General features: G+C 40.3%; 1 protein-coding gene across 4 annotated transcripts in view; it reads right to left on the reverse strand.

The window, feature by feature from the left end:
• Positions 1-27,541, reverse strand: part of ITCH (itchy E3 ubiquitin protein ligase) — a 120,326-nt gene that overhangs the window by 81,289 nt on the left and 11,496 nt on the right. Inside the window, exons 1-3 of one of the 4 annotated variants that reach the window (XM_077831820.1) lie at positions 23,225-23,352; positions 22,556-22,639; positions 9,343-9,433 (exon numbers count right to left, since the gene is read on the reverse strand). In XM_077831820.1, coding sequence (XP_077687946.1) covers positions 9,343-9,412 — 70 coding nt within the window. In that variant the 5' untranslated portion in view covers positions 9,413-9,433; positions 22,556-22,639; positions 23,225-23,352. Of the gene's footprint in view, positions 1-9,342; positions 9,434-22,555; positions 22,684-23,224; positions 23,353-27,541 lie in introns of those variants that run through there. The other 3 variants (XM_077831821.1, XM_077831822.1, XM_077831819.1) reach the window with 3 other exon arrangements.

The following is a 27,541-nucleotide window of genomic DNA, read 5'->3' on the forward strand; positions in this document are numbered from 1 at the left end:
CTTAGAAGATAACAGCTTTCTATAACAGCTACAAGATAGTTAGCTCAAGTGACAGAGGTCTGTTCTGTTGCTCTAAAAGATTCCAGTCCCACTGATGACTCATGGGGCGTGTGTGCGTGCGCGTTTGTTTTTTAAAGTTAGGAAATTACATACAAGAACTGTCAGATGTTCATTAAAGGTTGCAAAGTCAAGCATTCAAAAATGAGTTAAAATAAATCAATATCAAGGACACCATAAACCAGTCAGTCTTGGACAGGCCTTCACCTCATTAACACAGTAGTCAGAGTTCTTCCAACTCCCAGTTAACAAGACAGACCCAGGATCCTGATTCAACCACAAAGACACATGCTCTCCACCAAATTCTAAAAGCATGCTAAAAGACAACAGCACTTCACTCACAGGACAAGGAGTCAAGGATCTGGTGAATCATCATCATTGTATGTTAACCTCGACCATCAATACGTGGTCCCTAGATGGCCCCTTCCTCCCTTTTGGCCCCACAGGTGATCTCAGTTTTCCAACACCCTGTGCCACATGAAGAGAGAGGGATGGAAACTCAACAATCAGTGGCAGAAAATAAAATCTGATACAACTGGATGAAACAATTAATTCCTCTAAGCCTATCCAGAGGTTGTACTACAGGCCAAGAGAATCTTTCTTTCAGCCTCCACTGGTAATCCTGCCCCAAAGTAAATTACTTCATCAACCCTGACTGTCTACAGTCTGTTCTGGAACTGAGCACCAAGTGCTGGGAAGAACTATCATCCTGTTTTGCTGAAAAGACTATGCACATTCAGGAATGCTTTCAATACAACCTGGATTTGCCCCACCTGCTTCCACCAAGCCTACATTCTCAGAGTTCAATATATTCACTCATGAAGAAGTTCTGTATACCCTAAAAAGAGTCTGAACCCAAGACCTCTGAATCTGATGCATGCTCTTTATGGCTTGTGAAAGAGTCATGAGCAACTGGTGTCACTCATAAGCAAAATAGCCAATACCTCATTCAGGACAGTGCTGGCATCCTAAAAAAGAAGTGCTGGAACACAGGGCAGTGGGAGGACCCGGAAAGGAGCACAGGGGAGCTGGGAAAAAGGCAGGGGCAGCAGATGAGCTGGGAGAGGCCCAGGGGAAAAGGAGGTGACTCCGCACAGAACCCATCCTGTCCCTGGCTCCTGCTCCCCATGGGTGGCTCCGCTGTCCAGGCAGCCCCACTACCCTGCTCCTGACATAGCCTGGCTCTAGCTCTGCCCTGGGCTTCCAGCCCCCATAACTTGGTCCCAGCTGTAGCATTCCTGGCTCCCTCCATGCTGACCCACTGCCACATGAGCCTGGCACAGACACCTGCCAGCTCTGATGATGCTCTGCAGCTGGGGAGAGAAAGGAAATACCTGGCCTAAGACCAGCAGAAATATTGGAACTAGGGCTGTCAAGCGATTAAAAAAATTAAATAGCACTGTTAAACAATAATAGGGTTCCATTTATTTAAATAGTTTTGGATGTTTTCTACATTTTCAAATATATTGATTTTAATTACAACACAGAATACACAAAGTGTGCAGTGCTCACTTTTATTTTTATTACAAATGTTTTCACTGTAAAAAACAAAAGAAATAGTATTTTTCAATTCACCTAATACTAGTACAGTAGTGCAATCTATCATTAAAGCTGAACTTACAAACGTAGAATTACATACAAAAACTAACTGCATTCAAAAATAAAACAATGTAAAACTTTAGAGCCTACAAGTCCACTCAGTCCTCCTTTTTGTTCAGCCAATTACTCAGACGAACAAGTCTGTTTACATCTGCAGGACATAATGCTGCCCGCTTCTTGTTTACAACACCACCTGAAAGCAAGAACAGGCATTTGCATTGTACTGCCATAGCTGGCTTCGCTAGACATTTATGCGCCAAATGCATTAAAGATTCATATGTCCCTTCATGCTTCAACCACCATTCCAGAGGACAGGCGTACATGCTGATAACTGGTTCTGCTCGATAACCATCCAAAGCATTGCGGACTGACGCATGTTCATTTTCATTATCTGAGTCAATCAGATGCCACCAGCAGAAGGTTGATTCTCTTTTTTGGTGGTTGGGTTCTATAGTTTCTGCATCAGAGTGTTGCTCTTTTAAGACTTGTGAAAGAATGCTCTACACCTCGTCCCGCTCAGATTTTGGAAGGCACTTCGGATTCTTAAACCTTGGGTAAACTGATGTAGCTATCTTTAGAAATCTCACATTGGTACCTTCTTTGCGTTTTGTCAAATCTGCAGTGAAAGTGTTCTTAAAACGAACAACATGTGCTAGCTCATCATTTGAGATTGCTATAACATGAAATATATGCAGAATGTGGGTAAAACAGACTAGGAGACATACAATTCTCCCCCAAGGAGTTTAGTCACAAATTAAATTAATGTAATTTTTTTTTTTAATGAGCATCATCAGCATGTCCTCTGGAATGGTGGCTAAAGCATGAAGGGGCATATGAATGTTTAGCATACCTGGCATGTAAAGACCTTGTAATGCTAGCTATAACAGTGCCATGCGAACGCCTGTTCTCACTTTCAGGCGATATTGTAAACAAGAAGTGGGCAGCATTATGTCCTGCAAATGTAAACAAACTTGTTTGTCTTAGCGATTGCCTGAACAAGAAGTAGGACTGAGTGGACTTGTAGGCTCTAAAGTTTTACATTGTTTTGGTTTTGAGTGCAGTTATGCAACAACAACAACTACATTTGTAAGTTGCACTTTCACGATGAAAAGATTACACTACAGTACTTGTATGAGGTGAATTGAAAAAATACTATTTCTTTTGTTTGCCATTTTTACAGTGCAAATATTTGTAATAAAAAATAAAGTGAGCATTGTCTACTTTGTATACTGGGTTGTAATTGAAATCAATATATTTGAAAATGTAGAAAACCATCCAAAATACTTAATAAATTTTAATTGGTATTCTATTGTTTAACAGTACAATTAAAACTGATTAATCGTGATTAATTTTTTAAATAATGATTAATTTTTTTGAGTTATCGCGTGCGTTTTCTGCAATTAATCAACAGCCCTAATTGGAACACATTTCCAGCTCCTAAAAAGGTGCTGGAATAGTGTTCTGAGGCATTCTGGCACAACTAGAGCACTGATTCAGAGAAGAAATCTTTCCTTCTTCCTTGAGGCATGGAAGCAAAATGAAGAAACCTACCTGGATACATCAATTATAGCCAACTATTGCCCAGTGACAAATATTCCATTCCTGAGCAAGCTCATTGAGAAGGTAATCAAAGGCCAACTTCAAGATCATCTAATTGAAGCCAATATCCTCGACCTAACAATCTGGATTCAGGCCTGGACAAGGAACTGAAACTGCTTTAGTGGCACTTGATGGATGATCTCCTGATGTCAGTGGCTAGAAGGCAGATATTTGTTCTCATTCTCCTGAGCGCCTCAGCAGCATTTGACATTCTCAACCATACAAGGTAATATGCTAAAATGGGTCAAATCCCTCATGGAGGGATACACCCAATGAGTAATAATGGGAAACTGCCTCTTCACTAGCAGACCCCTCTACTATGGAGTCCTACACAAGGATCAATTCTCTCTCTGGTCCCATTCAACAGCTACAGGCAGTCATCAATATGCAATGACACACAGCTCTACCTATCCTGAACTACATACGACTATACTACAAGATGGCCGAATTCTTGGATGAGGTCAGCTTGTTGATGAAGAACAGCTGATTAACGCTGAACCTAGCAATTGGAGAAGTGGTACTGGGTGGCAGAGGAAAGCATTCTGAAGACTTTGCAGCTACAGTGCAGTCTCCTTTGGTTGAAAGTACACGCCCACAATTAGTCAATTCAATCTACCCGTTAGGAATGCTCTTGGATTCCTCCCTGATACAAAACTTTCAGATAGCAGCATTCATGAGTAATGCTTTCTATCATATCTGATTAGCGAGAGGCATCCCATCCTGGCAAATGATAGTTTGACCTCAGCCTGATCTCAGATCATTGTCACTTCTTGGCTGGAATACAGCAATACAATAAGGCTGAGCCTGATCTTCAGCACTTGAGAAACTCCTAATACAGAACACTGCAACACAACTCAGCAACACAAGCGACCCACAAACCTAGCAAACCTGTCCTCTGCTCTCTACACTAGTTTCCCTCAGGATATCAAATCGAGTTCGAGGTCTCAGTCCTTATCTTCTCTCAATAGCCCAGGGTATCCAAAAGATCACAGAAGTTCCCTGCATGAAGACAGCTGTCAACAATTTCACTCCTCCAGCACAACAAGACATTCTACAATGAGGGTGAGGGTGAGGCTCGCCTGTTCAGAAGACAGAGCTTTCTGGGGCTGGTCCAAGAACATGGAGTGAACTCCCGCACAGGAACTAAGGGCCATAACAAACCTCACCACATTCTGCTCTAAGTGCCAGGTGCATTTCTTTGACCTTGCCTTCTCTAAAAGATATCTAGTTACACATCGTGAAATGTTTACTATAAAAAAAATCCATAAAAAAAGCACTCCACTGCACACACTTCCCTCCCACTTAATTCAGCTCTTAATTGGATTGTATGCATACAGTCTTTAATGACACGATCACATGCTATTTTTTCCCCGCAGCCTTATTTACAACATTACATTCAAACGTTGCACTGAAAACAGAATTATGAATTTCATCATGGGTTTTCATGGCACACATCACAGTAACATCTTAGTATTTCACAAGAATTAATAAACTTATCTTTACAACACCCCCATGTGGTAGAGGATGATGGTATTATCCTCAACTGATAGCTGTGTCTCAGTTCCTTACAGCTAAAATTATCAAAAGCGTCCATGAATTTTGTATGCGCAATTGTAGATGTAATTTTTCAGAGTAATTAGCATCTTATAGCACTTTAAGTTCAGAGCACAGTGCCCACTGACCTCAGCCTCTTTTGTGAGTGCTGAATACATAAGAACATAATGACAGGTTTCAGAGTAGCAGCTGTGTTAGTCTGTATCCGCAAAAAGAACAGAAGTACTTGTGGCACCTTAGAGACTAACAAATTTATTTGAGCATAAGCTTTCGTGCGCTACAGCCCACTTCATCGGATGCATGCGGTGGAAAATACAGTAGGACGATTTTATATACACAGAGAACATGAAACAATGGGTGTTACCATACACACTGTAACAAGAGTGATCACTTAAGGTGAGCTATTACTAGCAGGAGAGAAAAAAACCTTTTGTAGTGATAATCAAGATGGGCCATTTCCAGCAGTTGACAAGAACGTGTGAGGAATAGTAAGGGGGGAAAAATAAACATGGGGAAATAGTTTTACTTTGTGTAATGACACATCCACTCCCAGTCTTTACTCAAGCCTAATTTAATGGTGTCCAGTTTGCAAATTAATTCCAATTCAGCAGTCTCTCGTTGGAGTTTATTTTTGAAGTTTTTTTGTTGTAATATTGTGACTTTTACGTCTGTAATCGAGTGACCAGAGAGACTGAAGTGTTCTCCGACTGGTTTTTGAATGTTATAGTTCTTGACGTCTGATTTGTGTCCATTTATTCTTTTACGTACAGACTGTCCAGTTTGACCAATGTACATGGCAGAGGGGCATTGCTGGCACACGATGGTATATATCACATTGATAGTGTGGCTGATGTGATTAGGCCCTATGATGGTGTCCCCTGAATAGAAATGTGGACACAGTTGGCAACGGGCTTTGTTGCAAGGATAGGTTCTTGGGTTAGTGGTTCTGTTGTGTGGTTGCTGGTGAGTATTTGCTTCAGGTTGGGGGGGCTGTCTGTAAGCAAGGACTGGCCTGTCTCCCAAGATCTGAGAGAGTGATGGGTCGTCCTTCAGGATAGGTTGTAGATCCTTGATGATCCGCTGGAGAGGTTTTAGTTGGGGGCTGAAGGTGATGGCTAGTGGCGTTCTGTTATTTTCTTTGTTGGGCCTGTCCTGTAGTAGGTGACTTCTGGGTACTCTTCTGGCTCTATCAATCTGTTTCTTCACTTCCGCAGGTGGGTACTGTAGTTGTAAGAATGCTTGATAGAGATCTTGTAGGTGTTTGTCTCTGTCTGACGGGTTGGAGCAATTGCAGTTGTATCGTGGAACTTGGCTGTAGACAATGGATTGTGTGGTATGGTCTAGATGAAAGCTGGAGGCATGTAGGTAAATACAGCGGTCAGTAGGTTTCCGGTATAGGGTGGTGGTTATGTGACCATCGCTTATTAGCACCGTAGTGTCCAGGAAGTGGATCTCTTGTGTGGACTGGTCCAGGCTGAGGTTGATGGTGGGATGGAAATTGTTGAAAACATGGTAGAATTCCTCAAGGGCTTCTTTTCCATGGGTCCAGATGATGAAGATGTCGTCAATGTAGTGCAAGTCGAGTAGGGGCATTAGGGGATGAGAGCTGAGGAAGCGTTGTTCTAAGTCAGCCATAAAAATGTTGGCATACTGTGGGGCCATGCGGGTACCCATAGCAGTGCTGCTGATTTGAAGGTATACGTTGTCCCCAAATGTAAAATAGTTATGGGTGAGAACAAAGTCACAAAGTTCAGCCACCAGGTCTGCCGTGACATTATCGGGGATACTGTTCCTGATGGCTTGTAGTCCATCTTTGTGTGGAATGTTGGTGTAGAGGGCTTCTATAGCCATAGACGTAAGAAGAACATAAGAATGTCTCTACTGGGTCAGACCAAAGGTCCATCTAGCCTAGTATCCTATCTTCCAACAGTGGCCAGTGCCAGGTGCCCCAGAGGGAATGAACAGAACAGGTAATCATCAAGTGATCCATCCCCTCTTGCTCATTCCTAGCTTCTGGCAAACAGGCTAGGGACACCGTTCCTACTCACCCTACCTAATAGCTATTGATTTCCTCCATGAATTTATCTAGTTCTTTTTTGAACCCTGTTATGGTCTTGGCCTTCACAACTTCCTCTGGCAAGGAGTTCCACAGGTTGACTGTACGTTATGTGAAAAAATACTTCCTTTTATTTGTTTTAAACCTGCTGCCTATTAATTTCACTTGGTGGCCCCTAGTTCTTGTGTTATGAGAAGTAGTAAACACTTCCTTATCTACTTTCTCTACACCAGTCATGATTTTATAGACTTCAAATCATATCTCCCCATAGTGGTCTCTTTTCCAAGCTAAAAAGTGCCAGTCTTACTAATCTCTCCTCATACAGAAGCCCTTTCATACCCCTAACGATTTTTGTTGCCCTTTTCTGAACCTTTTCCAATTCAAATATATTTTTTTTGAGATGTGGCAACCATTTCTGGTAAACCAAGATATGGGGTGACCACATCTGGTAAACCAAATACTTTTGTAAACCAAGTTGGGTATCCAGACAATGAGGAACACAGTGGCCACCTACAAAAAAATTGGTTTACGTGACTTGCCAATACCAAATAGGAGCTTTGCAGAAGAGGAAAGGATAAATTACAGTTCTTCTGGTTGGCGTTCAACTGCCTTAACCATGAGACCATCCGTTCCTCTTCCTGCAGTCCCCTGCCTCATTCAGAACACATCTTCCAACTTCTGCAACAAATGAAGCAGGGGTCTTCATACAACAGTCTCAGGAAGGAGTGTGATCTGAGAATGAGCAGAGGATGTGGAATGTGGGGGAAAAATAGCATGCAATCATGCAATTTAAGTTTATCACAAAGCATATTCAGAAGAGGTCTGAATTAAGGTTGCATTGGAAAAAAATTATTTCTGGCATTTCCTAACTTTTGAGTATTTGACTTCAAAACCTTAACGTTCTGATAACTTTTTTTGTATGTAAAATATCCCAGTTTGTCTCATCCCTCACTACAGTCTTCATCTTTTTTTTTTTTTTTTTAAATTAACCTGCCGCCCTTTCTGGGTGGAGAGTGGATGCTCAATTTTTTTGCCATAACATTTTACTCCCTTCCAAAAAACGTTTGCCATGGTCTTACAGTGATCTCCTTAGCCAGATGGAAGAGGGAATGTAGCGCTCTCTGAAGTTTGTCATCATTGCTTTTTCAAGTCAGCTTGCAGAGGGCGAAGTGCTCCTTCCAGTTCCTGTTGGTTCACTCAGTAAGGGAGCAAAATTAGTCCCAATCTAACATGCATTGACTCTGGCTGCTGTTATCACTTCTTTTGTCACTCTTCTTGTTATTTCTGTGTGCCTTTTTCAATCTATTCCTTCCATCCTCCCCAAACTCAAGACTGTGTAGTTTCTGCACATAACCCCATATGAAGCAGTTGGATTGTATCTCTCTGGGAAAAGGTGGGTGGTGGTGGAGAGGAATCCTCCTCCATAGGTTACAGAGGTGCAGCTGCTGCTCCATGGATACTCCTCCAGTTTCATGGCTGGAGTAACCTCTGGGCCTGTAGCATCTCTATGGGAGGACTGCCAGTGAATGTGTGCAGTGGTCGATTCACCACAATCTCTGTTCCAAATCCCCATTGAACATGTACAGAGCGCCTCGCAGGCACACACAGAGGTGCACACTCAAAGAAAAGGTTCTACATCTCACTCTACTCTGCAGAGAATCCACACCAATTCCACTGGCAAGGTCTTCTGCATCCATGAGTACGCAAAAGGTCTTATGACATTTCACTAATATTGTCAGACGCACTAGAGCAATGAAGCTGAATTGGCAAGTTATCAATTGCCGCACTGCTGGGGAGGCATTGTGTACGAGAGCGAGACATACAAATCCACTGTGTGAGCTCTTTAACCAACCTGCCTCACAAGTACTTAAATAGAGTATTATTCCCAAATTTAAATGTGTATTTGTATTTAAATATTCCCCTATAGTACTTGCAGCCCAACAGCTATAACATACTACTGCATGAGAATCAACAAGAGAACATGATTAGAAAGAGAGCAGTTTAAATTTACTCAACCTGAAATGTTCAGAGTATATTATAAAAGGCAATAAAAATATTAAGATTTAATCATTTTTCAATTTTTAAAGTGTTATCAGTAAGGAAAATGTTTTATGCATACAATTCTTAACCTGACAATTTCCCTTTAAATATAAGTGTATGGAGGAATATGAGAAAAATAACATGATAAAAACTAGATGGGAAACTTCTTTATCAACTAGACTTTAGGAAGAAAAAGATACATCTAACAAAAAGATGTAAATAATAAGATGGCATTTCTGTCAGGGAATTACAGCAACACTGCTGGTTTCATTGCAGAACAAAGTTGAATGTCTTGTCCTCTTCACATCCAAAGCACAACATACCGCCAGTAGCATCTTATTACTTAACTATGTACACAACCTTTTTGTTTGTTATCCACCTCCCCCCCCCCCCCCCCAGGAAGCGGGAGAAAACATTTAATCTTTTAAAAGACTTACCAGTAATCTGAAGCTGTGATTTCATGGCAAATCCACTGACAGTTCCTGATCTTGGCCCACTGCCAGCCATAATATGAGCTGGGCCTTGACTCTGAATGAGGAAGCAAAGAAGACATTAAAAACTCAATAGTAGAGTCTGAAATCAAATTCTCTATTTTTTGGCATACATATACAATATATTGAGGATAAACACAAGACATTTGCTTTCCTTGCGATGGAAACTATGTTTCCATTTTCCTGGCTATAAGATCAACTCTATTTATTAGCTCGTCACATAGTACCCAGGGCTACACCATCACACCTGGCTGTCATCATTCCTGTTTCGTGTGGTCATCCCTCTCTACTTCCCCACTCCCAAAAAGAAGGTTCTCCTAATCCTCAGAAGGGTTGCCACCCATCTAATGTATGGATATCTCCACCCTCTTGATGCCAGAAATCCTGAACAGTCAAGTTCAGTGGCAAACACTTTAAGAGCATTAAGAGGCAGAATGGCTGCTCCTCCCCTTCCTCTGCACTCCCAAAAGAAGATTATTCTTGCTATTTATCTTGTAAATGTAATGTAACTTACAAATAAAAATTCAGTGGAAGACAAATATTTTGTTTGTACTAAATCGGGTCCAATCTACAGCTGTGGCTCCTGGCTCTACAAAGCACTATTCAAAGAGCAAACAAAGCAGTTTCCTCTCATGCTGTGGAGATGCCCTTTATTTAGATCACAACTCCAACAGTTTTCCCTTGCTCTTTCAACCTTTGGGCTCTCCTCTGTCTACTCCCAGGGCACACTGGAGTGGAGAGAGAGTCTCCTTACACCACTGATTCAAAGGCAAAGTACCTGTCCTGAAAAAAACAATGCATCAGATCAGTGGCTCTGATATGCCAAGAGATCTAAGTGATAAATGTGTGGTGCTTATTTAATAAAAAGTGGAAGATGTGAAGGAAATGTCCGGTTATGCTAGTCTCCCACAGATTTTAAAGCGCACTGTTCAATCTGAAGGGACAAGGAGGTAAGCAGGTATCTGTCCCTTCTCTACTGGCTAGGCCATACACAATGTTAATGAGTCTACCACAGCTTCCAGCGAAGAGATGTAAACCTTTAGCAGTGGATGCTTATGCACTTAGTGCAAAAGGTTCCAGGTTTGTTCACTTTCAGGACACTCCAAGCAGGCTCAATTACACATGAACATGTCTATTCAATAAACATTTTAGATTATGTATTGTGCAGTGTAGAATATGGATAAGGAGACTAAATATATAAAAACGACATGAACTTCCTTGCTTGCAGGTTACAGTGTGAAGTGAAAAGTATGGCAAAGCAGAAATATTAATGTACTATTGACTGTTACAGTATCAGAGAGGCAAGGTGGGTGAGGTAATATCTTTTATTGGACTAACTTCTTTTGGTCCATATTTTCTAATATCCTGGCACTGACACGGCTACAACAACGCTATATGTCACAGTACTATATCCTGCCATTAATGCAATTAATATTTGTTTTTACTAGTTATGAATCAAACCTTTCTAATAATCTTGTACAGTGTGAGTGTTTTTAATGTAAATGTTTTAAAAGAAGGCTGATTAAAAAAGGATAAGACATTTAATCGACATTTATAGAGCAGCTCCATTCATATCAGAACAACGATTTAAGTCTAGCAAAATTAAAAACTTAAGGATCTTTTATACTTTAAGCAAGCAGCAGACCAAAAAGTCTAGACCAAAGCAGACATACCAGACAGCTTGGAGGTATTTGCACTAAAGAGTGAAGCTGCTATTTTCCATGCACATAATGCATCTCTACTAAATGTGATAATTACCTGATGTTTGAATTCACAGACAGTAAGTACATAAAGCATAAAAATTTAATCCTAAAATCTCTCTCATGGCAAATTTTAATTTAGATGCTTGCAAAATACTCAGTATTAAAAGACCTCAAAATACGTGACCTCATTTTCACCGAGAATACGGTGCATGGTTGAATAAGTACTGTAGTGAGCAGTCCTATTTAATTAAATGGGATTTATTCACATGTGTAAGTATTTTCAGGATCAAGACCTAAAACTTTTACAAGCAACTTGCTTACTGATGAGTTTCAGGTGACTATAATTCCATTAATCATTATTAAAAATGATAGACCAGAGTCTGTTGTATATTGGGTAGTTCTCCAAACTTCAGTGAAATCTCAGTTTTCGGTGGCTCTGTCAATCAAATCTGAAACCTGAGATACTTTTGTTGGATGTTTTCTAAAATTTCATAAAAGCCATTGGTCTGTTGTTGCATGTGGGTAACACGACACAAATCAAGTATCATTACTGAATTAGAAAAATTATAATAATCAACCTAATGAAATGCTTAAATAAAAATCCAAAACTGTTAATGAACAACCTTTGAGGAAGAAAGAATATCCCAGCTGGTGGCAATAGTTAGACTTATTTTTAAGCACATAACACCTCTGGTTTAATACAAATTAAATATATTCATTAAAAATTCCCACCCATTTTGTGCTAAACAACAACTTAGCTGTATAATTTAAGTCTTTGGATCACTTCCCTAACCTAAAGGAAAAAAAAAATCCAACATAATAACATTTAAAAAATTAGATTTGAGACAGGTAGGTGAATTATGCCTTGTAATATTTTCATTTCTACTGTAACCATGTTTTCAGTGATGAACAGGTAACAGAAACTTTTGCAAAAGCTTCAATTGCTTGCCAAAAATAGATAAAAAATGTCAGCCCTGGTCCTACAAACAGGTGCACTACAGATCCTGACACCTGCACAGAGATAAGGGTCTGTACCTGCATCTCTTGGCAGGATTCTGCAAGCCGTTCTGTTAAGGTAGATCCTTGAACCCATGAAAAATGTCCTTATCAACTTAATGTGCCAGTTGAGTGGCCTCAATCAATGTGTGAAGCCTCTATATTAAGAATTAATTAGTCATAGAGGGAAGTATTTTAATTTTTTTAAACGACATTTTAATTTTTTAACTATTTTAACTGGTATAAGAACACTTACCAATTAAAGCATGAGCTATTCTGGAAAATGACTAACAGCAGCATAGGAAGGTTATATGTTTATTGTCTGAATGATTACCGTACCAATACATTAAAGAATAATCAGATGACTGTCAGCCTTGCAAACTCAACTTCAGTTCTTTTCCATCTCACATGTCACCACCAGTAATAAAGACTACACAACCACACCGATAACCATGCAGCCCCACAGTCTGCGGGGGGTATGCCCAAGTGGAACTGACTAGAAATTAGGCCTAGTCTACACACAAGTTGCAATAGTTTAACTGAAACTGTTTTTAAATCAATGTATAGTTGAAACAGGTACAAAAGGTTGTATAGCACTTTTTTGGGACAGCTTAACTCAGTTCTCACCTGACTTAACCTAAATTGAAATAACCCTGCTCTCATCTGAAGTAAGAGTTTCCATACAAGCTTTTGCAGTGGTTGAGCTATGGGCTTTAAAAATCACATCTTAAGTTAAAATTAGTACAATTTTCTCATGTAGACAAGTCCTTACTATTTTGTTGATGGATGCTAAAGGAATAAGAGAATGTAGTTCACTTCCTAGCTGGCATCATAGAACTCTATGTTATTGTATCAATGTTTTCTGTATCAAAACAAACAAACATACATTCTCAATTCTACAAAAACAGGCTTTCAAAATAAAAAACACCCTGCAAGTCTTTCCATCGTTTCCGGACTTTTCCATCTTGGGCATCATCATCATCATCAATAGTGAAGATTGGGTTGCACAGGTGTAACTGAATTAACTCCATAAACAATCCTGTTGATGCACAATGGACAGAATCCAGATTACTCATCCCTAGAGGTCATGGCTCTTTTATGGGTTAACAGTAGCAAGAACTTCCTACCACTAACGTCAGCAGATAATCATAGAATCATAGAACTGGAAGGGACCTCGAGAGATCATCTAGTCCAGTCCACTGCACTCATGGCAGGACTAATTATATAGACTATTCCTGACTGGTGTTTGTCTAACCTGCTCTTGAAAATCTCCAATGGAGAAGATTTCACAACCTCCCTGGGGCACTTTATTCCAGTGCTTAACCACCTGACAGTCACAAAGTTTTTCCTAACGTCCAACATAAACCTCCCTTGCTGCAATTTAAGCCCACTGCTTCTTGTACTATCCTCAGAGGTTAAGAACAATTTTTCTTCCTCCTCCTTGTAACAACCTTTTACATACTTAGAAGACTGAGAGGGGACATAACAGTTTTCATTTTCCAGACTAAACAAACCCAATTTTTTCAATCTTCCCTCATAGGTCGTGTTTTCTAGACCTTTAATAATTTTTGTTGCTTTTCTCTGGACTCTCTCCAGTTTGTCCACACCCTTTCTGAAATATGGCGCACAGAACTGGACATAATACTCCAGCTGAGGCCTAATCAGAGAGGAAAAATTACTTCTCATGTCTTACTTACAACACTGATAATACATCCCAGAATGATGTTTGCTTTTTTTTGCAACAGCATTACACTGTTGACTCATATTTAGCTTGTGGTCCACTATGACCCCCAGATCCCTTTCCACAGTACTCCTTCCTAGGCAGTCATTTCCCATTTTTTATGTGTGCAACTGACTGTTCCTTCCTAAATGCAAAGTACTCCATTTGTCCTTATTGAATTTCATCCTATTTACTTCAGACCATTTCTCCAGTTTGTCCAGATCATTTTGAAATTTAATCCTATTCTCCAAAGCACTTGCAACCCCTTCCCAGGTTGGTATTGTCTGCAAACTTTATAAGTGTACTCTGTATGATATTATCTAAATCATTGAAGAAGATACTGAACAGAACCGGATCCAAAACTAATCCCTGCGGGACCCCACTCATTATGCCCTTCCAGCATGACTGTGAACCACTAATGACTAAATATACACAAGGAAGAAGACTTAAGTAGGGAAGAATTATATTTAGATTAATGTTTTAAGAAGAACTGAATTTCCTTTAAAATATATATTTATTTTGTAATGATTGCATAGAGCTATTTTACTATCACAATTAGGCATTCCAGGGTATCTGGGGTGTCTTCTTGCTGTCTCCAATGCTTAATTACCAAAGCTTAGAATATTTAAAATATGCTAATTGTTAATATTGTAATAAAAGAAAAAAATCTTAAATCTATAACTAACAATTCCCTGAGTAAACTGAATGTGACTAGGCCCTCATGTTTGTTATTATAATGCAACTAATAATGACTCCATTTTTGTATTTATTTTTTATAAAAATATTAACATTTTCCAGGGTCTGTGATAGCTAGAAGCAGAAACCAGTTTGCTTTGAAACACTGTTATATGACTCCATGATATAAAAGGTAACCATTTAGGAAACTTTTCATTGTAAGTCAGCTGAGTAATAAAATATATTTCTTAAAAACTGAAAATGAAGAATATTGCACGAAGTCTTGTTTGGCATAGAGAAGGATACATTAGGACAACCAGGGAATCAGTGCTTTTAGACATCCAGCAGAATTAATAATTCAGTGCTTGACTGGGTAATATCAATGGTTGCTTTTGACCTCTCACAGTTATGAAGGTGAACTTCCTGGAGAAAATCCTTGACCCACACCCCTTGTAGTATGTGGAATTTAGATAAACTATTCGGCAGTGCTCCCTAATTTAGAGGCAGATAGGACGCACTGAATTCTGAAGGAATGCTAAATGATTTTAAACCATCTGACAATCTTTAATGTTATGCAGCCTAACATTTTCTGGAACTTCCGGAATTCACAGACAGCTTTCATTTTTTATCCTTTGTGAATTTTATCCTTCAAATTCACACACATAATGAATCAGGAATAGTTAGACTCTAGGTAAGAGGTTTGTGAAAAGAAAGTAATGGCAGTAGATGCATTATTCAAGATTAACTTTAGAAGATAAAACTACATTAAGTGAACAGTTCACGTTCAGAAGTTCGCACTTATTCAAGTACGTAGGATGGGAGTTATTTGAAGCAGGGTGGTTATTTGAAGACAGTTCTGTCATGCAAAGCTGGGGAGCAACAGAACAAGAGGCTAGCAGATCCAGTGAGACTCAAAAACTCTATATAACTCCTGTACGCCCGTCTTTGGCACAAGTATTGGAGCATCTCTGTTGCTAGCTGGCCCTGCTGCTTCACTCCTTTAAATGGCCAGTCTCCCCATCTGCAGAACTCCTTAGCCTCACTTGTGTAGAGCAGCGTAAAGTGGGACCTCATGCCTCCTCTAAACCAAACCAAACGATAAAATGCAAGGAAGAACTCCTACTACAGAAATTTTAGGCAGGCGAGTGATTGCTTGATATTGCTACTCTCCTGTCCCTGCTGCTGTTCAGTCTGAAAAGACTCCCCCTTCTCTTATCAAATTGCTGCCTTTTGAGGGCAGAATGCTGGAGCAGACACAGGGAATTCATTAAACTCTCTAGCATAGGGAAAAGACAGAAGAACAGAAGAGGGCAGGACAAGCAAAAAGGTTGGTCAATGAAACTCAGGTGCACAAAGCAGCAGCATTGTAACAGATGTATGCAATATCTGGACAAAAAGGCAAATTGTGGCTAATTATGCTCCATAAATTCCATGTGATCCTGTGCATATCAAATACAATCTATCATATCACCCCTCTTCAATCTGGTGTGCAAAATGCCATAACTTTAAAGGGGTAAGGAACTTGGTCCACACACACACACACACACACACACACACACACACAATCAAGAGTTGTTTTAATTCCAGCTCTGAACTTGGCTCCTTCGGTGGCCTTGGGCAAGTCATTTAACCTTATTGCTTAACTTTTCCCCCATCTGTAAAATGGAGCCAATACTTACTTGAGCAATAGGAATTGGGAGGATTGATGTTTGAAGTGCTTGAAGATGAAAGTTCCATAATAGAACTGCTATCAGGGCTTGAAAAACCAACTCAGGCAGGGTGAGTTGAACTTTTGGCCTTGAACCACTGGCTCCTTCTCTGGAGAGGAGCAAGGAGGCAGGGACCAGGTCATCTCAAGTACTGATTCTAATTTGACAGGAAGAGAGAGGGCCAAGAGGGAACACAGCAGAGCAGCCACCACTAGCTCTTTTTCAGGAGGGGAAGGAGGCAGGGAGAAGAGTGACTTCTTAGCTACTCCTCTTTTCACATAGTTGGCAGGAAATGAGAAGAGCAGCTTCTGAGCCACTTCTCATTTAAGAGGAAAAAGTGGGAAGTGAGAAGCAGAGAGTCCAGGTGGAAAGTGGAGCTGGAAAGCCAAGGGCCTCTTACATATGCAGGAACAAGGGCACAAGCAGCTGAAAGGCCCTGCAAAAGGCTATTTAGGAGTGGTGGAGAGAGCAGTGTGGATTCACTCTGGGCACAGCATTAACTCATTTTATCTAGGGGCAGAATTAATTTGGAAGGGGGAAAGACTGACTGGGGACAGAATGGATTTATTTTGGAGAGAAAGAAAAAATTAATATTTTGGGGGGAGTGAAAGAACTGATTTGTTGAGTGGGAGTGAAAACGTGCCAATGGAAATCAAGTATGCTCGTCTTCAGAGAGTGGTGGCACATGTTCATTACACCTTGCCGAGTAGGCTGAGGTATCGTGGAAATTTTTCAAGCCCCATGTATCAATAGTTTCAATATTGTATGTAACCCCAACTTTAGGTTGATAGGTTGGACTGCCTTAAAAAGTCTCATTTATGTCTTTCCCCGTCTCCTTGAGATTTGTATGACACCATTGATTTGAAGTATTTCTGAAAAGATAAAAGCTATCCAACAGAGTTTGTCTACCTTGTGTATAGAAAGTGTTTAGCACAGAGGTTACCAAACTGAAGTCCAGGGAGAGCTAGTAAGCCATATGATTCTGGTTCTGTTCTGTGTTTCCAGATGTTAAAACACAATACAATAACAAAAACAGGAGGTAGCCTACATCATAAAGAACAGAAGGGGAAGTCCATAAGGGACTGTAAATAAAATTTACATCCCTGATCTAGCACATTATTGGCAATACCAGAATACTAAGAAAAACAAAACAGATTTGACATTACGTCTTCTACCTATCAATTCCCATAGTAGTTGAGTGCCTTTTACAATCTTTTAGTGTAAAAAAAGAGTTAAAAAAATGCTTGGAAAGAAATAGGATTCAGGAGAGTTTCTGCATCAGGTTGTAACTGGAGTCAGTGAAATGATCAAGGAGGTCTTTTACAGCAAAATGCGGCCTGTCCAGTTTCCCCACCCACGCCTTCATATGTACTTCACTTAACCAATACACTGCCACAACAGTCAGCCAGTTAATCAGTTTTAATTTCTAAACAGATCTATTTTGTTCAAAGTAGCCTGTGCCCTAGTACTCAAGGACTACAAGTTAAAACCTAAAATCCAGATGCTTAAGTTACGAGTACCCAAAAAGAGGTCAGTGTAAGTGGTTAAAAAGAGCTTAGTGTGATTTGAGTGCAAGAAAGAAAGGAGACAGCCCTGTAATTCAACAACAGTGTTCTAAATTTTTCAAACTTTTCAAAAACAATGCTCATCTGAGATGAAGCCAGAACACTTTCAAGCCAAAAGGAATTTTAAAACATTATTAGAGGCATCAGAAGTAAGATAATTGGTGTTTTATTACACAACAGTTGGCCCCTGAATTTAAAATTAAGACTTATTTATATCAAGTAATTTAGAAGAAAACATCACATTTCAGAAATAGGCACAAATAAAACCAGCTATTACAGTGTCTAGATTCAGGTACAACTCAGCTTATTATTAAATTGTTAAATATTAAATTATTAAATAATATGATTATTAAAGAAACCAAAACATGTCTCAAATACTTGAATTTTTTTAAACCAATACAGAAAAACAGTATCATAGTTTAACTCTGCTTACTGAGTCAACGTGTAAGTTACTCTTCTGGTATAATCAGTCAGGTGCAGCTTCAAAGACAACACTGGTAATTTCAGAGCCATAATAAAGTACCAGTGAGAAAAAGAGGAAAGTTTTGAGTTGCTCTCCTGTGCTCGAATAAAAAGGCACTGACATTCAGGATGACAGTGGCTGTAACATGGAGAAAAGGAAAGAGTATAAAGCAGAAGAAAATGGTGAAAACCTGCCCAACTCCTCCCATATTTTCCCGAACTGTATACTGCCTATGGAAGAAACATCTGATGTTTTAAAATAGATCTTAAAAACTCTTAAGAATGTGTATTGAAAAGAGGTTCCTACTTCAAGAGCAGCAACGTTTCTACCTCTCTCTCACATATACAGATATATAGAGATAGAGATTTTGAGACACACACACAAAACCACCCTATTGTTTTGAGACAGGTGGCAGTCCCTTCACCTTGATCAGCCTACCTGCAGGCCTGGCTTCCCCCCCACCCACCTTTCCAATGTGTAATGTCACGTTACACACCACAGCAACTTTTCCTTTAAGCCAGTTGCCCTGCAACTGTATGTGGTGGATGAGACTGATGACAGTCTGGTTCTTTATACACCTGCTGAATCTCTGTTCCCATTTCTTCCACCAGCAAGTAAGCAAGCAATACATGCAACAAATCAAATCATCAGCCTGACACCTTTCTGGCATCCATCACTAGCAATAGATCATCCAAAAGCAGCAGTATTGTCTGTGTAATACCCAGATGTAAAACTACACTGATAAAGATCAAGGAAGTTTATGGACTCCAGTGAAGACTGCGGGTCCATACTCACCTTCTCCACAACTTTTCCTAAAAAGTGTCAATTCCTGGCAAGATTGTCATCAAGAGTTTCTTTGCTTTTCTGAATTTCCACACTCACACCCACCTGAAGAGAAGGATGTGAGAACAGGAAAACCTTTCTGAACGCAGCACAAGCTGACGGATTAGATAAGGAAAAGGGGGGGGGGGGGGAATGCATGTCCTGATTACCAAAAGGGGGAAAAGAATGCCCTTCTTTATGAAACACACAGAGAAAATACTTCAGTGACATTGTAACCAGATACTCAGAATTGGCCCAACTTGCAACTTTTGATCTAAATTCCTAGTGATCAGACATGTTCTCTCTACAGATTAGTAAAACTGGTCAACCAACTCTATATGCCTGGAGAAAGATACCCTAATAAGAGCCTTGTTGAACTCCAAACTGCATTATGATGACTACAAGTTTCCTGAATTCAACAGCTTATGTAATATTCATTAATTTACATTTCTATGCACAGAAAACTAATTCTGTAGCTTGCATGCAATTAGTACAAGGTCACATGACATGAATTACATCTTCTATAGATATGCATGATTTGGTCTGAGTAAAAATTTAAAAGTAAGGCATTTTAACCATTAGAACTGCAGCATATAAAATTAAAAGAGGAAAAAAGAGGAAAGAAAGGAACAGAAGAGAAATAAGGGGAAAATGATGACTAGACGATATCCTCTTGGTAGCATAATACTATCACCCAGCAGTGAACTGCTCATGGGGAGACAGAAAGTTGATAAATTAGGGGAGGAAGGAAGGGGCAGCACATCACCTATTACACACACACTCTGAGATAAGAAACTAATTTGGAGCCTATAATTTATTTTCTGTACCTTGAAAATAACAGCAAACGAAAGAAAGAGTTAAAAGGGTGATCGTTCTGATTAGACTAACACAGCTGCTACTCTGAAACCAGTTCTGATTAGATTTTTACATATATACGTACAGAAAAAAGGTACAATTTTCATGTATAGCATTAAGACAGTTGGCTTCTTGAAGCCTAGCGAAGTAGAGCCCCCCAAAAGCACTGCACAAAATAATTAAAGCCATTTCTGAAAACAAAAATTGTATTGTGACATTCCCTAGAGTACAATCTGGATTGCTGAACAGCTGTGTACCCTCAATTTCTCCTGGGGTGCTTTTTGCACTACTTTGCCATGAGAACCACTACTCTCACACAGCCTCTAGCATGTACATTACTTCCAGCTGAGATATGAGTGGTCTAACCAGCTGCTCCTGAATTATATTGCAGAGTGACACCAGCAAATTCCCTGTCCCAGACTTGTCCCCAGAAATGTGCGCCTTGTACCGCCCAGCTCTTTTCTTCTGGACAATACAAGCTCATACATAATCCATCATTTTATTAATAGAAAATTATATGCACAAACCTCATCGCAAAATGGATTCAGATAAAACAACAAGTTTATTAACTACGGAAAGATAGATTAAGTGATTACAAGTAATCAGGCATAAAAGTCAGAAATGTTTACACAGAAATAAAAGTTAAAATGCAAACTAATACCTAACTTAACAAGCTAACTGAATTTAAAGCAAAAAGGTTTCTCTCATCATATATTTACAGCAGCCTGGCTGGATTTCAGTCAGTACCCTTCCTCCCCCACTTCAATGATGCTTCCTTTGTCTTTCCAGTGTAGTACAGATGAGTACAGATGAGGGGAGGGGGTAATCTGGGGCCTCTGTTCCTCATTTTTCCTCTCTCTCCCTCTTCTTTGAGAATCATCTTCAGCTGGAGTTCAGGCAGCACAGTCTGTTTGCACAGGAACCTCCAGCTGTTTATTGCCAAGATGTAAATGTATTGCTCACGCCCTTCTTTCTGCCAAAGAATGGCCACTTACCCGTGTGATAGTCCATTTGCTTATGTTGACCCCTAGCTAAGACATCAGTTTGCCTTCTGCCTCTGAGGAACTGGTTTGTGCCTGCTTTTCTAAATCTGGAACATGTCTTATAGAATAGAATTTTATAACATCACTCAATGTTGCCACATATCTTTTAGCAGGACAATAATGTTCAGCATATGATGAGTTTTCAAACGATACCTCACAAGGCATACTTTATACAAAATTTATCATAGCTTTGTAAAAAGGATGAACATATGGGTACATACAGACTACTGCATGTATATTTTTATTTCAGTTGTTTCCTCGTCATGATGCAAGTCATTTAGAAAAACATAATACTGCATACACGAATAGCCTAGTTATAACTGATTCACCAGGACAATATTCAAAATGACAAGCTCTGAAAGGACAACTGAAAAACAAATTTTGTCAATCCAGGCCCAAATGCTGAAGTGCCGCACAGGGTCAAATTCATTGTGGGGAATGGGTGGAGGAATAACTAAACTGCACCCTGTGCAGCTACAACCAATTAAAAATGATTGCAGTCATGAAGAAATTATGGGGACAAAATTCTATGGCTTTTGCTTTTCAGGAGGTTAGACTAGATCATATTGGTCCCTTCCAGCCTTAAAAATATATGATTTTAATAAGACTGCAACACAATGATTGTATTCAATCAAAGTGGAGACCAATTTTAAAACACTTAAATTCAAAGCTTCCATGAAGGTACTTACATTTTCAGCACAACTGCAGTGACATTACTAACATCAATTCTGGGGTGGAAAGAACACTTGAAAGTTGGCACCTCACTCCTCCCACAACAGGTCACAAACTATCTTTGCATAGACTCGGGCTCGCAGGACTGCTGGTATGGCTGGAGCTCAGGCTATGAAACTCAGTGAGGGGGCTAGGACTCAGACCTGAGCTCCAGCCTGAATGGTAAAGCCTACGCTGCTACTTTTAGTGCTGCCGTGCAAGCCCAAGTCTGTAGACCTGGGCTCAGACTTGCTGCTGGGGTTTTTCTGGATTTAGGGGGTTGTTCTGCCGTCTAGACGTACTCTCAGGTGGTTGCTGTATGATGGCTGAAAGTGCTGTTGTTGCTGCCATAGTCTGGCAATATGCAGGTAAGTATGGGGGGTGGTCTGTGAAGGGCAAAGGAGGAGACCATTTTCCAAGGAACAATGACAGGGAGCCTACATACAGTTCATTCTATTAATCAAGGTCAGTTGCTAATAGAGGGAATTTGGCCTGTCTTCATGCAGAAGCAAGTTAAGCATTTCTTAGTACAAGAAGTTTTCTACCTACTTTTTCAGACAATACTCATTGGATTTACACAAAACCTGGCTCCATGAAAGCGGATCCATTTTGGGGACAGAGAGACAACTGTGAAGTCTTCTCTTGTTGAGTTTCAGCAAATTTACTCTTAGATGCTCTAGGCAGGACTGGGGCTGCAACCTATAAATTAAACTCATGACCCTTATGATTAGTAAAGTCTAGCTGGAGAGGACACTGGGATTAATAATGAGATGTTGTCAATTTTCCTTTCATGAGGTCAAAATGCCAAAGTCTCTCAATGGAGACTGTTCAATGTACACTCAAGAAATCACCCTTGACATTAACAATTTATGCAGTCATCAATGCCCCTCCACTTGCCTTTTCTGGGAAGATGTTAAAGCAACTCTGGCACCTCCAGGAATCCTCAGATTTCCTTCTCCTCACACAATTTGGTATTAAGACCTGGACATGGAAGACAGACAGCTCTGGACCCTTGTTAATGATCTCTATTGTGGTAATGGACAAAAAATATATAAACCTGGCCATTTGTAATATGCTCCTCAGCACATACTGTAAGAAATGAGGTGTGGCTCTCCCTCCCAGCCCTTTTTATCCAAATATTCTATCTTCCACATTGAGTTTTGTTCAGATACAAATGAAAGCAGCAACGGGTTGGTGGTCAATACATCCTGTGCAGCCAACTTTCCCTGCATGGTCCCTTCTCTCTTTCCCTAGAATTCATTCCACACCTATGTATCTATCTTCAGCACTTATATGGCCCCAACTACCACAGAATCTGAGCACCACACAATCTTTAAGATATTTATCCTCTACCCTGTAAGGCAGGGAATTGCTATTATCCCTATTTTACTGATAGGGAATTGAGCCAAGCTTCCCCGACTATGCCACCGGTTCACTAAGTCTGCTCCTCCTTCTGTGGCTAGCCAGACCCCTCCCCCAGGCACTCTGGCCAGGCCCCCCACCTCAAAGAGGAGTTATGTGAATACTACTTGTTTTCTGGGTTTCAGATGTTTAAGTTTGCATTACCTTCAGTCCCTCCCACCACAGATTCCTGTGTACATGGAGGGGCAGGAAGGGGGACTCAGAATCTCAAGAAGAGCGGGGTCATTCAAATCCCAGAACATGGAGCAGACGAGGAAAGGGGCTCATACTCCTGCAGAGAGAGATAAAGCTCTTCTAGATCCTAGCACACACACAGAAGGCAGAATTCAGGGCTGACAGGACATCACACTTCCTTGGCTGCCCCTCGTATTCTCCAACCCTTCCTCTCCTCTGCACCCCCTCCCACCTTACCTGAGCCCCTACTATCCATTCCCATTTATCCCCTCCCCATAACATCTTCATCCCTTTCTGCAGGCCCAAGCCCCTCTTCCCCTATTACCACCTACTCTTGCGCCCCAATCATCCCTCCCCTCTCACTGGGAATTCCCGGGGTAATTTATTCTCTTTTCAAAAATAGTTTAAGACCTTCTGACTGTTCTTAGTTTGGAGAAATGTAATCAGAGTACAGCAGAACAAACACAACTTTGATAGACATTTTCCCCGAAGGCTTACAATTCATTCTCAGATTGCTGCCCAAGGCGGGCTTCTGGAGATTAATACAGCCTAAAACAATAGCTCTGAGGCATGGTCTACACTACAGCATTAGGTCAATGACAGCTATTCCGGTCACTTTTCCCACATAGATAAGATTCTCCCTTGTGACACCTCATAGATTTAGGCCTGTTCTGCACTTGAAGGATAACTACACCGCTCAGAGATGTGAAAAATCCATATCTCAGAGTGGCATAATTAAGTCATCCTAAGTCCTCATGTAGACAGCGCTAGGTAGATACCTAGCTACCACCTCTTGGGGAGATGGATTGCCTATGCCATGGGGAAAATCCCTCCGATTGGCGTAGACAGTGTCTATGCTGAAGTGTAACTTTTTAAGTGTAGACAAGCCCTCATCCAAAACTAGCTCCACTGCTGTTTATTATTACCTTTTTTATAGAGACTTGGTCATTTTTCAATCTACAGGACAGTGCTCATATATCCAAGCCAATCAGAATGAATTCTGTGAATACGATTTCATGCAACACAAACAAAAGCTTTACTGAAATTCCAAATATCATCTACCAAGTCTCCTTCCACTAATTCTATAGTTCTATCTAAGAAAGCACTTTGTCTGACAAAATTTGCAATCCCCTGCTCCTTGTTACTCACTGTTCCATTATTCTTTATATGTTTAGTGATTTTTTTAAGATGGTATGAATATTTATATCAGGTTTTGAAGTTAAAATTAGAGTGTAATTGCCAAGATTACTCTTTCTGGTACTTCTCCAGCTCATTATGCTTTTTCAAAATTAACTTGAGGTTTAGTAAATTTATTGGCCAATTCTTTTGGCACAGCAGGATATACTGTCCTCCAGACCTTTTATCTGTATATATTCAGATTGTTCAAGTATTTCTTTACCTGCTTTACAATAGCTATTGTTACAAAGACTTTGTCCATTATTTTCAAATTGCCCCCATTTTTCATGTTGGGCAGATTTTTAAACAGGAATTAACAAGCTTAGTTTCTACTATTAGAAATTTTCCCAAAAAATATACTTGTGAAAGCCCTTCAGCTTGCATTAACTCATTTTGTTTTCTTGCTGCCCTCCTCTTTCATGGGAAGCCTTGCCTAACTGGATATTCTTGTTTAGCTACCTCACCATTTTTCATTTCCAGAACAGGATTCTTTTTACATTCAGATCTCTTAGAAACCACACAAACCACAATGAGCACATCTTACTACTTGCGTGAATCTGTTGTGCCTTCATTATGTGTGTTTTGGAATCCCTCCCTGAGCCCTGTTCCACACTTGCGAATTTTCAGATTGTATTCCCCCCGCCCCCAACCTGACATACTGTGCCACCCCTTAACATGTTCCCATTTTATACACATCTAAACTGAACAAGTGGGCTGAATGGGACCAGAGAACCATTGGTTCTGTATGGAAAGAGTAGGAAGAAAAGAAGCACAGTAGCCCAAGTACCACTTATCTCTTAACTGGCTGGGATATCACTTAATCCAAACAGTTGCTTCATTAATAAACCAATCCTGTCAGCAGCAGCCTGGTGCATCCATTGAGATCAGGCTTCTTTCTTTGCTCATACTAGGCACTAGAACAACACTGGCTAAGATTGTGTCACACTAATATCTATTTCTCAACAGATTCTTGAAGTCATCCTCGAGATCACTGAATCCCCTGTAGTGTCGTTTGCTTCCATGTCCACTACAGTCAGTGAGACTTCTTAAGAAACAATCTACCCTTCTTGTCACAATTATTCAGGCATCCTGCTGTCTATCTGGGTCACTATATCTTGTGCCACATTTCTTCTATGAAGTTACTAATCAAAATAACAGAGGAAGAAAGTAGCGACTCCAATTTAATTTTCACAACTGAGCTACTATTAGAGTTTGGTTGCTTCAGTCTGCTCCTTCACAGCAGCAGAATACAACAAGATAAAGGTTAAAGGTTCCAGAGATCTCTCTGCTCATTTTATTTATTCTTCCACTATATTTCTTCTTGCTCCATAATTATGTCAGGTGTTATCTCAATAGGTCCCAGATGGTGTCTTCTCTTCTGCTTCTTCGGTTTGTCCCAGGGCTTGCATTCAATTCCAATGGGCACATCTACACTATGCTTTTTTATCCCAAGTTAATGGATTGTTTTTTACCATAAGGATCAGCAAACATTTGTAGCTTCAATCAAATGTGTAGCGTCCAAACTAGCCTTCCCAGAAGTGTTTACAATCTCAAGTTAACTATCAATTAACCTGAAGTAAAAATCTCTAGAACACACTAATAGCATCTAGTTCTTATATAGTGGTTTTCATCCACAGATCTCAAAGTGCTTTAACATAGGAGATCAGTATCATTATACATACTGTCCCCACTGGACAAGCCCAGTGACTTCAACAGCTGCAAGTCCCTCTAAAAAAAAGTCACCATGCACATGTAGCATGCCTGTACTTAAAAAGGAACCATATTCAACTTTTATATAATACTCCTTAAGATTACAGACAAGCTGCATAATCTGTTCTCTGAAGAGTCCTTTGGTGTCATGGTTGACGTTTTTTACTCAAAAAGACGTCTTCACTTTTTATTACTTGTCAGTGTCTAGGTGCTTCTACCTCGTGAAACTGCTCCAATTGTTTCTCACACACAGGGTAGGTCTCCACTGTATAGTCAACCCAATCTCTTACTTGCGTGTTGCCCCTAATCCAGCTCTCTCCTACCCCCAAAAGCCTCCATTGAGAGTTTAGTGGTGCTTTCAGTCTGAGCTAGTTGGCCCATTCTGGGGTTCAGGCTTATAATCCCTGCCCACTTTGCAGTGAGGGCACAGGCTAGACCATTTGAGTGCCGATAACCATCATCCAATGGCTTCACAAAATTTCTCCCATGTGCTCATAAGGACAGACAAGCTCTCCTACAAGTCACTGAGAAATAAGCAGAGTAGCTCAATTTACTGCAGCATGAAGAAGCAAGAGATATGCCCCCCAAAATCCTAGCAGTCCACACAAGTGAATGCAGCACCAGTGAGGAGGCAGTAATTCAAACATGGCTTTTTCAGTATAGCTACTCACACCCAGGCTAGGTTAACCTGGATGCTCAGACCCAGGTGCTGATCACCCATGTTAACTCTACACTGAAAACATACTCAGAGTGCACTCATTCACAGGTCTTGATGCATGCTTCAGCTCAACCAATCAGTTATTATGGAGGTGCATGAATGGCTCCATAATTAAGGTTGCATTGAGTTTTCTACTTCAAACAGCTTGAGTTCATTAACTTGCATGACACTGTAAGGCCTCTTTGTTTACCCAGCCTTTTGGTGAGGGAGGGGCATAATAAAGGCTGGCACTTGCACATGAGATGGGGGGTACTGCTTGAGTTTGAATAAATCTGACTTGTTAATTTGTGTATTTGGGTGAGGAAAAGCTGCTGGGTTTGTATTTTGTGTGACCGTTCAATTTACTGCAAAAATACTTACCAATTTAGAGAATGTTAATACACACACACACACACACGCAGAAAAATACACAGGTCAACCACCTCTGCTTTCACACACCCTTCAGACACAGCTTTCAAGCAAAAAGCCTTAAAACAAGAAACATATTCCTTCATTAATTATGGTAAGTGTAGTACGGTATGCGTGTTTGATTCTGTTATCCCTCCAAAGCACTATTATCTTCTCTTCCTATTTACTGCTCAAACTTTGGTTAGACACATGCCTTTATACTTGCCTCTGCTCTACCCTTTCATCATCACTAATTGTTCATACACACCTCTGTTCACCCAGCTCTACACAGAGCT

Source organism: Eretmochelys imbricata, chromosome 13 (genome assembly GCF_965152235.1).
Source record: "Eretmochelys imbricata isolate rEreImb1 chromosome 13, rEreImb1.hap1, whole genome shotgun sequence".
NCBI lineage: Eukaryota > Metazoa > Chordata > Testudines > Cheloniidae > Eretmochelys > Eretmochelys imbricata.